The sequence below is a fragment of the Crocuta crocuta genome, unplaced genomic scaffold (genome assembly GCF_008692635.1).
Source record: "Crocuta crocuta isolate KB4526 unplaced genomic scaffold, BGI_CrCroc_1.0 scaffold31, whole genome shotgun sequence".
NCBI classification, from domain to species: domain Eukaryota; kingdom Metazoa; phylum Chordata; class Mammalia; order Carnivora; family Hyaenidae; genus Crocuta; species Crocuta crocuta.
In genome coordinates, this window is record NW_027528362.1 from 519,869 (window position 1) to 533,069 (window position 13,201).

The 13,201-nt window shown below is 39.0% G+C and overlaps 1 protein-coding gene across 4 annotated transcripts in view; it reads right to left on the reverse strand.

Annotated features, from left to right (window-relative positions):
* UGGT2 (UDP-glucose glycoprotein glucosyltransferase 2) overlaps positions 1-13,201 on the reverse strand; it is a 160,517-nt gene that overhangs the window by 66,183 nt on the left and 81,133 nt on the right. For 3 of the 4 annotated variants that reach the window (XR_013332606.1, XM_077753865.1, XM_077753863.1), the window contains exons 18-21: positions 13,095-13,193; positions 10,948-11,042; positions 6,136-6,342; positions 1,705-1,836 (exon numbers count right to left, since the gene is read on the reverse strand). Coding sequence is in view for 3 of the 4 variants with exons in the window: in XM_077753865.1 (XP_077609991.1) it covers positions 1,705-1,836; positions 6,136-6,342; positions 10,948-11,042; positions 13,095-13,193 (533 nt within the window). In the remaining variant the exon portion in view is untranslated. The remainder of the gene's footprint in view (positions 1-1,704; positions 1,837-6,135; positions 6,343-10,947; positions 11,043-13,094; positions 13,194-13,201) is intronic. The other variant, XM_077753866.1, reaches the window with a different exon arrangement.

Here is a 13,201-nt window from a genome sequence, read left to right on the forward strand (position 1 = left end):
TAGGACACAGTAATCCTCTCACTCAGGCCCTCTGTACTCACTCTCCCCTCTATCTAGAACATTCCTCCTGCAGATATTCCACATGGCTTCCTCCCTCCCCTGCTCTGGCTCTCTTCAAATAGCACCTTATCAATAAGGATGCTATTTGTAATGTGTCGCTGTGCACCAAAATATAAACGTCATGAAAACAAGCTTGTTTACTACTATACTCTTGGAACCTAGAAGAACGTTTGGTCACAGCAGGTGCAAAATTAGAATCTGGATATTTTTGTCAATTTCAAGGAAAATGAGGAGAACCAATTATTCTAGGAGAAATAAGGTAAACATAACTACATTTATTATCACTAAGATGGATAATACATGAATTACATTAAATAACAGCAAAGAAAACATAGGGTAGCCTTTCCATAACATATAATCAGAAGGCAAGGTACTAAACACAGCTGCTGTAATGTTTTCCCTTTTCACCCCTTAGTGTGCTGCACAGAGCCAAAGGTACCCATATACTGTAAAACTGTTCCAAAAAGCCATGTTTCCTCCCAAAACAACTGTTAAAAATAAAAAGCAATGACATTTTTGGGCTTCCACAAACCTTATCAAATTCACAAATACCATGTATTAATACAATAAGTGGCAACCGATGTCACCAATTTATAGAACAGCGCTGTACAGTGATGAGCACTTAAATGCAATTAGCCCGAAAACCGCTACACTGCAGACTGGCAGAGGCTTGTGGGCATCAGACCCTCACTCCCCTCCAATTTCTAGCATTTATAGACTCAGATTTAAAAAAATGAATGAGCATAATTTTCAGAGAAAATGATATGGGTATAAAACATTAGGCGAAGAGAACTCAAAGAAACATAGGAAACAAAAACTTTAAGAGCGCACTAGACCTTGGAAGACTAAATAATTTAGGGTTATATAATTTGGTAGTTCAAGCAGAGGATCCAAATACACTGCATTAGCTGATTTCTTAATAAATCTAAGCACCAGATACAAGTTTTTAAAACTTAAATCATTACTGAGAAAGCCAGACTCTCATACTCAAAACATATTAAGTAGACATCATTAATGTTGTATGTCTATAAAGACTCTCTAATAAAAAAAATGTTTCTGATATACTGAGAAAAAAGTGTGATATAAAATTTTATAGATGCATGTGTATAACAGGATTATAATTATATGTTTTTACAAACCAGACATGCCTATGTAGGGCAGAGAAAAGGGTTAGAAGGTAAAACAATAAACTATGAATAACCAATTTCATTAGGAGGGTTAGAGTAGGAGTGATTTTTCTTATAGATTTTAAGGATTACATTAATAAACATGACTTTGTATTTCAAAAATAAAACAATTTGATACTTTTGAAAGTTAACATAATCAATTGTAGAGAATAGCTACAAGAAGAAAAAGATGTCACAACGTACTTTCCGCACCTACTGCATCGGTGGTCCTTAGTCTCCATGTGGTAGTGGTTGTTCTAATCCTTATATTAGACCACAGTAACAGCTATTCCCATATGAACACTCTTATGCACCACATTCGATGCGTCCATCCCTGGGGGAAGGGGTGGGACAACAGGCAGTTGATGCTGACCCCTGTCCACTGTGTCTAGCACAGGAGCCGCATCTTCTGCGGGTTGTGACAGACCCCCATGTCACGGGTCAATGAGAAAAGTGAGCAATTGCTTTCTCTACTTACTTTCCCATTGCTGACAATACCTATTTCTCCAGGACGAATTTTAAGTACATCTTGACAGAACAGCTGATGAGTTCGGAAAATATTCACTCCAATGGTATTATATTTTTTCTCAAAAGCATTCTTATCCATCCCCTAAAGCATAAATTAATAAGGATGAAATTAACAGAAAACATAGTAAATCACTTTTTCTTTAAAAAAAATTTTTAACAGTTATTTTCGAGAGAGAGACAGAGACAGAGAGTGCGAGCAAGGGAGGGACAGTGTGAGAGGGAGATACAGAATCCAAAGCAGGCTCCAGGCTTCGAGCTGTCAGTACAGAGCCCAACAAGGGGCTTGAACCCTGGAACTGTGAGATCATGACCTGAGCTGAAGTCGGATGCTTAAACAACTGAGCTACCCAGGCACTCCAGTAAATCATTTTCTTAACAAAGCCTACTTTAAAATATTAATGCAAAATTTGAAATTATTCTAAATTATGATTTTAAAAAGTACTATTTTCGTTTGAAACCACATTTTATAAAAGAATATTTCTTTGCCAAGTCAATTACAATATTTGTAAATCTCATTGCAAGTAGATATCATATGCCACATTCATTCTTTGAAGATTTCAGGTGGATTACTGACTAGTAATATGCCAGGGAACATCAACTTAATTAAGACTTATCATTAAAGAAATAAAACCAATGTTAATTAAATTCTCAACTCAGTACCCCCTTTTTGGTACCGTCAGTAAAAAAACAGTGTTTGAAATAGAAATGCCCTATCTTACCCCATTATACCAATCTCACAAAACCAATTTAGTAATAGTGTTTTATTTCTGAAATATAAAGGTAATGCTTGGTGAGAGTCAAAAAATATATGGACATTCAGAGAAAATAAACCATGAATAGGTTCTTCACATCTTCACACTAAGAAACACTTCTCTGTATCAGTACTTATCAAACTTTAATGTGCAACCAGCTGGGAGCCTTGTTGAGATGTGGTTCCTGCTTCAGAAGATCCAAGGTGGGGCCCTGAAGCCTGAATTTCTAAAAGGTTCTTGGTGCGTTCCCATGATGGCAGGAATGATCCACTGCCCTGTCCAAAATGGCAGCCACAGCCATGGATGGTTAGTGAGCACTTAAAAATGTGGCTAGTATGACTGGAGCACTGAATTTAAATTTTAACTAAATTTTTTAAAAACATTTTTTAATGTTTTTTTCATTTCTAGGAGAGAGAGAGAGACAGTGTGAGCAGGGGAGGGTCAGAGAGAGAGGGAGACACAGACTCTGAAACAGGCTCCAGGCTCTGAACTGGCAGTCAGCACAGAGGACAACACGGGGCTTGAACCCACGAACCATGAGATCATGACCTGAGCGAAAGTCGGATGTTTAACCGACTAAGCCACCCAGGCGCCCCTTAACTTAATTTTTTAAAGGTTGGTTGGTTGTTCAGAGGGAGAGAAGGAGAGAGAGAGACAGAGAGAGACAGAGAGAGAGAGAGAGAAAGAAAGAGAGATCCCAACCAGGCCACGAGTTATCAGCACAAAGCATCACATGGGGCTTGATCTCATGAACCGTGAGATCATGACCTGAGTTGGATGCCAACTTCAGATGTACAACTTCAGATGTAAGATCCCACTTACATCTGAAATCTCCATCTCGATCCCCTCTCATAAACTCCTCAATTTCCAGCTCATCTAATCTAGTGTCACCATACCAACCATTACACAACCCCTTCTGATCTGCCCCTACCACTTATTTACTATCCATCATACCTTCCATAATTTTCCTCCCGAGTTATACCTCAAGGGCCTTTACTGCAACACAAACTTTCCATGCTTAGCTCTCTGGAATGCTTCCCTGCAGTCATATTCACCTGGCAAAACCTCAACTTTGTTTTAAGCACAACTCTGCTTCCCTTATAACTAGAACCAAAACAGTGTTACTATCGCTAGAGAAAAAGCTGAGACTAATACCGATCTCACTCTCAGTTTACAGTCGTTAACATCTGGTGGCCTCAGAAACCCTCCCACACTTACGTAGTTAATTCAGTTTCTCTTAGAATAAAAGAATATGTGGTATTTCCTCCTCTTCCCTCAAACCTCTTTAATACCTACTCCCACTCTAATACTTAGAGAATGACCTGAATTTCTTCCGGAAATGAAAATAATCAGAAGTCCTTTATCCTGCTACCATCAACTAAATTTACCCCTCTACACCCATGACCATACATTCTGCCTTCTTCGTGGTTAAAATGGATGCATGGTTTCTTTTCTTAAAGCCAACTGTTAACACCTGTCCAGTGGATCCTAGCGCCTCTTATCTACTCAAGAACTCTGCTTCTTCTCTGCTCTACTCTCTCATCCTTTCCCATTTTTTGGATGGATTGTCTCCATTAGCATACAAAAAAGTGACATCTCGCAAATTTAGAAATTCTTGATTTCAATCCTGTTTCTGGCTACAAAATATTTCTCTGTTCACGGGAAAATAAAGTTTTTGGGAAGAGGTTCCTGTACTCACTATCTCTATTTCCTGATTTCCCATTCTCTTTTCAATCAAGTTTACTTCTATACCTACCACTCCACTGAAACTGATCTCATCAAAGTCACCAATGACCACCTTAACAAGTAAATGGTCAATTATGAAGCCTAATTTCAGGGACATCTGCATAGTTGATCATTCTGTCCTTGAAATATTTTCTCCAACTGACTTTCAGGATACCATACTCTCCTGGTTATCTTCCTAACTCATGGCTGTTCCATATGTCTCCTTTACTGGATCATCCTTTACTTGCATACCTCTATATGCTGGAATATTCCAGAGATCCATTTTTTAGCCCCTCTTCCCTCACCCAACTCACTTCCAAGGTATATCATCCAGTTTCTTGATTTTAAATGATATATAATGTTGTTTACTCTCAAAGTGACTGACTCTAAAAACACCCCAATAACCCTGAATTGATTTCTACATTCACTAACTCAATTGTCAATTCAACATCTCTACCTGAATGTACAACAAGCATCTTCAACTTAACATGTACAGACTTAATTCTTGATCCCCTATGTGTCCAAATCTTCTCTTCATCTAGACTTTCCCATCTCAAAAAAAGACACCACCATTAATTCCAGTCACTCAAGCTAAAATATAAGGATATTACCTTCACATATCACATACAACTGATCATCTAATCCTGTTGACTAGAATTGCAACAAACATATACCAGGGGTGCCTGGGTGGCTTAGTCGGTTAAGTGTCCAACTTTCGCTTAGGTCATGATCTCGCGGTTCGTGGGTTCGAGCCCCGCATCGGGCTCTGTGCGGACTGCCAGCTCAGAGCCTGGAGCCTATTTCAGAGTCTGTGTCTCCCTCTCTCTCTGACCCTCCCCTGCTCATGCTGTCTCTCTCTCTCTCCTAGAAATAAATAAAAATATTAAAAAAACCACACACACACACAAAAAACCCCAAAAAAACCAAATATATACCAACCACCTAATCATTCCCATCACTACTACCTAGTCCATCACTTCCTGTCTAGATCACTGCAAAAACGTTCTAATTATTCACCCTATATCCACTTTTGCCTGCCTACTACCAAATCTTCACATGGCATCTAGGGTCATCTTTTTAAAGATTACTCACTTCTTCAAGATTCCTCAGTGGTTTCCCATCATATTCAGGAAAGACTTCAGTTCCTTACCATGTCCTACAGATGCCTGAAATACCTGGGTTATGTTTCTGACCTCATCTCCTAGTACTCTCCACATCACTGTCTCTATTTTGCTCATAATCATCTTCAGCCTGTACCTCAAACCTAGGAAGACAGCCTCTGTGTCAGTCCTTTAGACTTAGTGTGTTCCCAAATCTAGTGCATTCTTCTCACAGATTTTCTCATTTCATTCAGACCTCTGCTCAAAAAAATATCTCTTTAAGAGATGCCTTCCCTCACCACTTCAGCTGAAAGAGCATCCCTCAAACTAGCTACCCTCTTGTTTCTTTATATTCTTCCAGTACCATTTAGTTTGTCTGTCTTTCCCGCCACCAGGAAAACCCTAATACCTCCCTGCACTGCAGACAGTCAGCCAACATTTTTTAGTGGATTAGTGGATCTTCTTTCTTGAGGATCATCTTCCATCTTTAGAATTTCCCTCATATTGTACCTTTCAGTGAAATACCTGAGTATTACTTACATAGCCCTTGAACTCTCAATCTCCACATACATGTCCTAACTAGATTGCTATCGACTTCAAGGATCACATAGTAGTAGGAGACATACATGAAATCTGGTTTGCTAAATGCCTCGATGCAAAGTCACATCACTGTCTTTTCCCGTTTGAAGGAATGTTTAATATCCCCAACTGATTCAACTTATTCACTGGTATTTTTGAGTAGCATGGCTTATACCTTCTAAATATGCAGTAGATATTTCTTATTCCAAACAAATAGCTACTGACCTCAGTAAGGAATGTTTGAATTTTTTCTCCAGAGTAAATAGCTGTAGCAGTTTCTTCCTTTGCCAGTTTCCTGAGAAAGTTTCTCAAAAAGCTGTTTTTCTGTGTAAGAAGAGCTGCCAAAATTCCTCTAGAAATAGCGGTGTTCTCTTCATTTATTTTCGATGTAGGATTATAAATAACTCCCAACCGACTATGAACACTTGTTTTCTGCAAAACACATTTATAGGTGAAAAAGATCGGTATCTCATGTATCATTTTACAGCTGAACTTTTTCCTTTCCATTGGAGTTTGTTCACTTTAGCACACAGCATCCTTCACTGTAGAGGTCTTTCTATGTGGATGGTACTCAATGTGTACCCACTGACATGGCTGGAAAACAGTCCTTTTAGTAACTCTGATCGCTTCACCTCTTTGTATAAGAAGTCTTTTATAATGTAATACTTTAACCTCTTTTTGTATGTGAAAAAACACATGTAAAACAATATACGAAACAAAAATATACAAGAATTCAATGAATTAACCCAGGTGGAGACACAGAGCATTGTCAGCAACCCGAAGACGCCTCTCACAGCCCCTGCAAGTGACTACACCTTTCCACTTTTCCTACCTATTTGTAGGATCATTCTTGCTGCTCCTTCTGGTTTGTCACCTAAGTTTCATCATTAAACATTTCATCTAATCATAATGTTTTCTTTCCTGCTTTGTTTCCACTCAACATAATGGCTATGAGATTCATCAACGCTGTTTTGTGTATCTGTAGTTACTTTATTTTTTAGGACTATATAGATTTCCATGGTATAAATATACTCTATTTTATACATTCTACTGATGCTGGACATTTGAATTTCTTTTCAGTCTGGTAGTGTGCAAACAGAGCATGAAGAATACAGCATCGTTCCTGGGGTCCTCGCGCCAGAACACGCTGAAGCGGAATCTAACTCAGTCAGCTACAAGGTCCAGGAAAAGAGGAGATATAAGGACTAAGGAATAAGTTAAAAACACTGCAAGGGGAAAAAAACATCTGTGAAATTTGTAATGTGGAATTTTTTCTAAAAAGCAACCAGCTTTAAAAAGTCAATAGACAAAATGTGGATGGGAAGGTTCTATAATAAAAGAAACTAATGAAATGTTAACAATGAAACATGTTTGGCTCCCAGCTTGAAAAAAAGAAAAGATATCTTCCTGGGAACAATTTAACTCAGATGTAGTACTAACAATGGGATAGTGGTGCTGCAGTTATGTAGAGTATCCTGATTCTTAGAAAATGCATATTAAAATACGAAGGAATAGGTATGCCGATTTCTACAACTTACTTTAAAATGATCTAGATCATTCCTGCCCTTCCCCCCACCCCAAACAGATAATCAGATAAAACAAATACGGCAAGATGTTAATAATGACAGAATCTAGGTGTTACGTATAGAAGTGTTCATTACATTAGTCTTTTAAGCTTTGTGCAGCTATGAAAAGAAAACATGGTCAGAGAGAGAGAAGAGGCCCAAGTGAGATAAAGGCAAAAGTTAAAAGTAAGCTGGCTGAAATGAAATGAAAATGAGAGAGGCTTAAAATATAATACTGGAAAGAATAAAAATAAGAATTGATATCACAGATAATTCAATTAGTGAACTAGATCGAGAGTGAGCAGATGACAGCCTGTGGGTGAAATCTCACCTGGAGCCTGTTTTTATAGGGTCCTCCAGGCAAAAAAACGTGAGGTGAAATGACAGGAGCCAGGGGTTTAAGAGAGAAGCAGAGGAGGAGAGAGAGAAGAAGAGCTGTCCTGGGATCACACTCATCCCTGAGCGGCTGGAAACCTGCGTCCATGTTCCAGAGGCCCCGCTCAGGAAATGAGGATGGGACTTGTGGGGGGGGAGGGGGGGGCACTGGAGACACTAAGTAAACACTGCTAAATAAAAAGGTACTCTGACCCAGGGGCAACTCCTAGAAGTCAGGTTTAAAACCAAGCCAAAGGTTGAACCTTCTCAGGAGTAATTACAAGGGGAAATTCCAAGGCACTCTATTCCACGGTGAATGTGGGGCAAGATCATAAAATCCCTGAACTGGGAAAGTAGCCTTGAAATCAAGCAGACATCCAGCAGTAAAGGGTGAACATCTAACTGCCTCGGGGTATTTAAGTATAAACTTTGGGCAATAATTGGCCTTGGCTGACTCAGAGGCAGTCTCCAGGAAACCTAGATAAGACAGAAACAAGGAAAAAAGTCTGAGCAGGAATATCAGAGAAAAACAATGAGCAATGAGCGGGAGACAGACTAGAGAGTTAGTCTCATCATATTACTAAACAAACAGATGACCAAACAAGGGGATGAGGTAGTACATGGGATCCAAATGTGCTCCAGGGTACTATCTACCATGTTGGGTTTTCAATAAAAGGCCAGTGAAACAGGAGAGTTCAAGTCATACAAAGGAAAAATACCAAGCATCAGAAACTATCTTTGAGGGACCTTAGATGATGGACTTGACAGACATATACATATGTTCAAAGAACTAAAGGAAAACATTCTTAAAGAGTTAGAAAAAGGTATGGTAATAACTTATCACACGGATAATAATAACAAAGCGACAAAAATGATAAAGAAGAACCAAATGGAAATTCTGGAACTGGAAAGTACAATAACTGAAATGAAAAATTCACTAGAGGGGTTCAGTAGATTAGACTTGGCAGAAGGAAGAATCACTGAATTTAAAGATAAATCAACAGAGCTATAGTCTGAAAAATAGAATGTAAAAAGGATGAATAAAATGATCAGATTCTCAGAGAAATGTGGGACACCACGAAACATACCAATATGTGCATAACAGGAGAGCCGTACATGCAGGAAGTACTGGGAAAAGGCAATCTGTCAGCCTCGCAAAGAACATGCTACCAAGAATCCTTGAGAAGAAAGAGAAGGCAGAGGTGACGTACTCCATAGATCCCAAACACCCTTTCTTGAAACGTGCTGATCTGCAGGCCACTGAACGAAGTCAGAGTGTGTTCTGAGATTGTCTAACGTGACATGAAAATTCTCCCACCTGATTTGATGATGTTGCGTCTAAAATGCATTAACTATTCTTGATGTGGTGGCCCACCTTCACGGTGGCCCCCGAGGATCCCCACTTCTTTGTACTCACGCTTCTGTACGGCTCCTCCTCACACCAGAGAGGAGCCGTCTGTGTAAGTCTCAGGACAGTGTGAAGCACAGCGTGTGACTTCTGAGGCCAGAGTATAAAAGACACCGCGGCTTCTGTTTAGCACTCACTCTGGGGAAAGCCAGCTGTCCCGTTGTAAGGACACTTAGCAATGCTGAAATGGGGTCTGTGAGGTGTCTGTGAAGACCAGTGACAAACGGACGCTCCCTGCCGGCAGCCATGCAAGCCCTGTGAGCAGCTGGAGGTCCGCTTCCAGTCAAGCTTGCAGGGGAGTGTGGCCAGAATCCTGACCGCACCCTCACGACACACCCCAGCCACAGCCCCCTCGGCTAAGTCACTTGTGAATTCTTAAACCCCAGGCGCTGTGAGAAAATAAATGCTTATTGTTTTTAAACCATTAAGTTATGGGGTAATTTGTTATCAGCAATAAATTTACATTTGGCTAATGCAAAACAATTTCATAAAATACTCTGATTTATGTTTCTTAGGTGTTTTTGATCTAGACAAACTTTTATGCCTCCTTAGAAAGATAGAAGGTTATAAAAGAGGGTTTTGTTTTGTTTTTTTAATGTTTATTTATCTTAATGAGAGTGTGAGTGGGGGAGGGCCAGAGAGAGAGACGCAGGGATAGGAGAGGCAGAGCGGGCTCTGAGCCATCAGCACAGAGCCTGATGCGGGGCTCCAACACACAAACCACGAGATCATGACCTGAGCTGAAGTCAGACGCTCAACCGACTGAGCCACTAGCCGCCCCATAAAAGAGTAATTTTAAATAAACATAGAAATGTATCCTACTGAAGTATATTGGTTTGTAATTCTCCAGCAACAAAAAAATTAAGGTTGAATTAAGACTTAAAATATTCTTCAGTGAGCTAAATTTCTTTTTCTTAAATAACCAGAGAAAGAATGCACTGCTTGACTATGTGATTAACAACTGCTCTTACAAACTGCGGTTTGGTAAAAAGCAGCTTTGGTGTCATCGATGTAATGGTAGGGTCTGGAACCATTCACTCTGCTTTAACAGCTGATTTATAACAACTATGTCATAGTTCCAGCTGCTACAACAAAGTACCCACAGACAGGGTGGCTTCCAAACAACCGAAATCTACTTCCCGCAAGTGTGGAGGCTGGGACGCGGAGAGCAGGGCGCCAGCCTGCCAGGTTCTGGTGAGGACCCTCTTCAGGGCTGCGGACTCCTGATCTGTCCTGTGTCTACACATGAAGGACAGAGAGTGAGGCAGGCTCTCTGACCTCTTCTTACGAGGGCACTAATCCCATTCTTGACCTAATTCCTTCCAAAAGGTCGCACCTCCAAATGCCATTACGCTATGGATTAGATTTGAACGTATGAAGTTTACGGAGGACACGAACGCTCAGTGCATACACACTGCTAGACAAGTCTGTGTCCAACAGCAAGGCTAGCAGACAACACAGGTCTGAATCACAGACAACTTGCAGGGGTTTCTTTTCCTGGTCAAATCTGCCTACTGTACATGGAGACCGAATCTGAGCTCCTGTTTTGGCCTCCTTATCAACAGGTTGACCTACTTGGAATGTTAACATGGAGGGGAATAAAGATTTAATGCATGTTCTTCATTTGGCTTTCTCAAAATGAACAACAAATCAGAAAATTTTTGTAGTTAAGAATATCTGAATACTCACCATGTGCTTTAACGCATTAAAAAGTAGTTTTCGCCCAGATGGTTTGTCAAAATCAGCAATAATCCAGAGAGTAACTGAAGAAATTACATCATCATCTGAAAGCATCAAATAGTTTAGTCAAATTGCCTCTTTTTAAAATCAAACTAAAAGCAGGGGACATTTCCAGCTAGCAACATACATTAAAAAGTATTAAGCTATTAAAGCTATTTTTTTTTAAACAAGCAAATATTGCTAAAGATTATACACACACACACACTGACATGCATTTAAAAATACTAGGTGAGTGCTATATAAGCTTTATATAAACTCAGATACCAAAAAGAATAGTTTCGAAGAGACCTATCTGTGGAATACTTTTATTAGTAGACAAAAGTTGTATTATACTTATTATGCTTCCAGTATTGGCAAGCAAAACTGTCTTCTAGCTACAGCTATGTATTTTTAAAATTGATGTTTATACCCCACGTAGATGTAAAACTGGATACAATATAAGCTTGTTAATAGATACTAAAAACAGCAATATTAGCTTACAGTTCATTTATTTCAAAACCTCTGGCTATTAACTTGGCCTAATTTATATTACCTTGTGCCATCAACATTAATACAATTCTTTTTTTCCAGAAAAGTTTGAAAATTTGGAAACCATAAAGAGAAACAATTTTTAACTCTGAAGTCACAGTTAAATGGGTTTAATTTCATCTAGGCCTAGTATCACCTGAAATAACTTGTCTAGCCATTATTAAAACCTATACAAAAACTAGTCCTTTAGATCACATGACCTACTTAAAACAATTGTAAAAAGTTTGCTAGCCCAAAAACATACTCCTGAATAGATGTGAGGCCACAGTTACTACCACACTCAGTAATGCTTAACTATACAACAACTCTAACAAAAAGAGGGCTTACATTGAAGCAATTTAAGCCGAAGGCAGTAGCAGCACCTTCTTTTCAAAGAAAGGTAAAGAATTCTAATGCCTTCATAAGGTCACCACTTTTACTATCACAGTAAATTGAGAACTATTTAAAAAGTGCTAAGTAAATTTCTCACAACTCCATCACTTCTTTGCACATTTACATAAATGCAAGAAAAAGGAAATTTTTTTTTCTTTTTTTTAAGAAAAAGGAAATTTTTAATCAAAGGGCATTAATTAGGCTAACTTATTCTGATGTTTGGAGGGAATTTTTGAAATACACCTCAGAACCTGATCAACAGACTTCTGTTTTTTATTCCTTGTTTCTCTGTTTCCTTTTCTCTTCACTTGATGCAGTCAGGACATTATTCTGCTATAACACAGAACTGCATCATATTTTATTATATGCTGGGTTTCTTGGAGACAGACCACTTTATGAACATAAAATCCGGGATCTGGTAGGAGGTAATTCTGGGGCCATCTGATCCAACCTTGACTCCACAGCATTCTAAAAAACTGGTTGGGTGGCCTCTGCTTAAAATTCTCTCTATAAAAATATACTCCTTACTATGAAGTTCATTTTATCTTTAGATCACTCTCATACACTGAGACAAAAAGCAGTCTTCTTTTATCTTTCATGTATTGCTCTTGTTTTTCTCTCTAGAGCAAAGATCATCAAACAAAACAAAGCAAAACCAAACCAGCCAAACTCCAACTATCCTTGTCTAGTTCGAATAGGTCACTGTACTGTAACAAAGGTGTGGCTCCAATACCGACTTCCCTGTCCAGGCTCAATCTGTATTTCCCAGTACATTCCTGTATCAATCTCCTCTCCTTTTCTTATAATCCCCAATGAAGCAAAAATCCAGAAGTTGTTTAATCAGAGGGCAGAACTACTTCTTGTCTTATCTGGGAATTATACTCTTATTCATGCATTTTAAGGCATGAGGTTCCATAGTCCTGAAAGTGTTTTATCACTTTCTTAAAAAGGTGAAAAATGGAACAGCTTGCTTTGAGAAAAGGCAAAAAACCTAGATGAGCCCCTGAGCATATAATGAGGGTAGAAGGCATTTTCCCAGCACAATCCACATACCCTAAGAAACTACACACTCGGAAACCGAAAACCAGCCCTCTAGTCAAATGGCAACATACAAATTCATTATGCAAACATCTCACCAAAACTGCAAATTTTGCTACTTTAGGAATAAAGTCAGGATAATAAAATATGCTCATTACCTTCTTGTGTTAAATAATACATGTTCTTTGCTATTACAGCACTCTTATCTTGCGAATCCAAGAAAAAGAACGTAGAGAAATCTTCAATATCAGCAGTTACTGAAAAT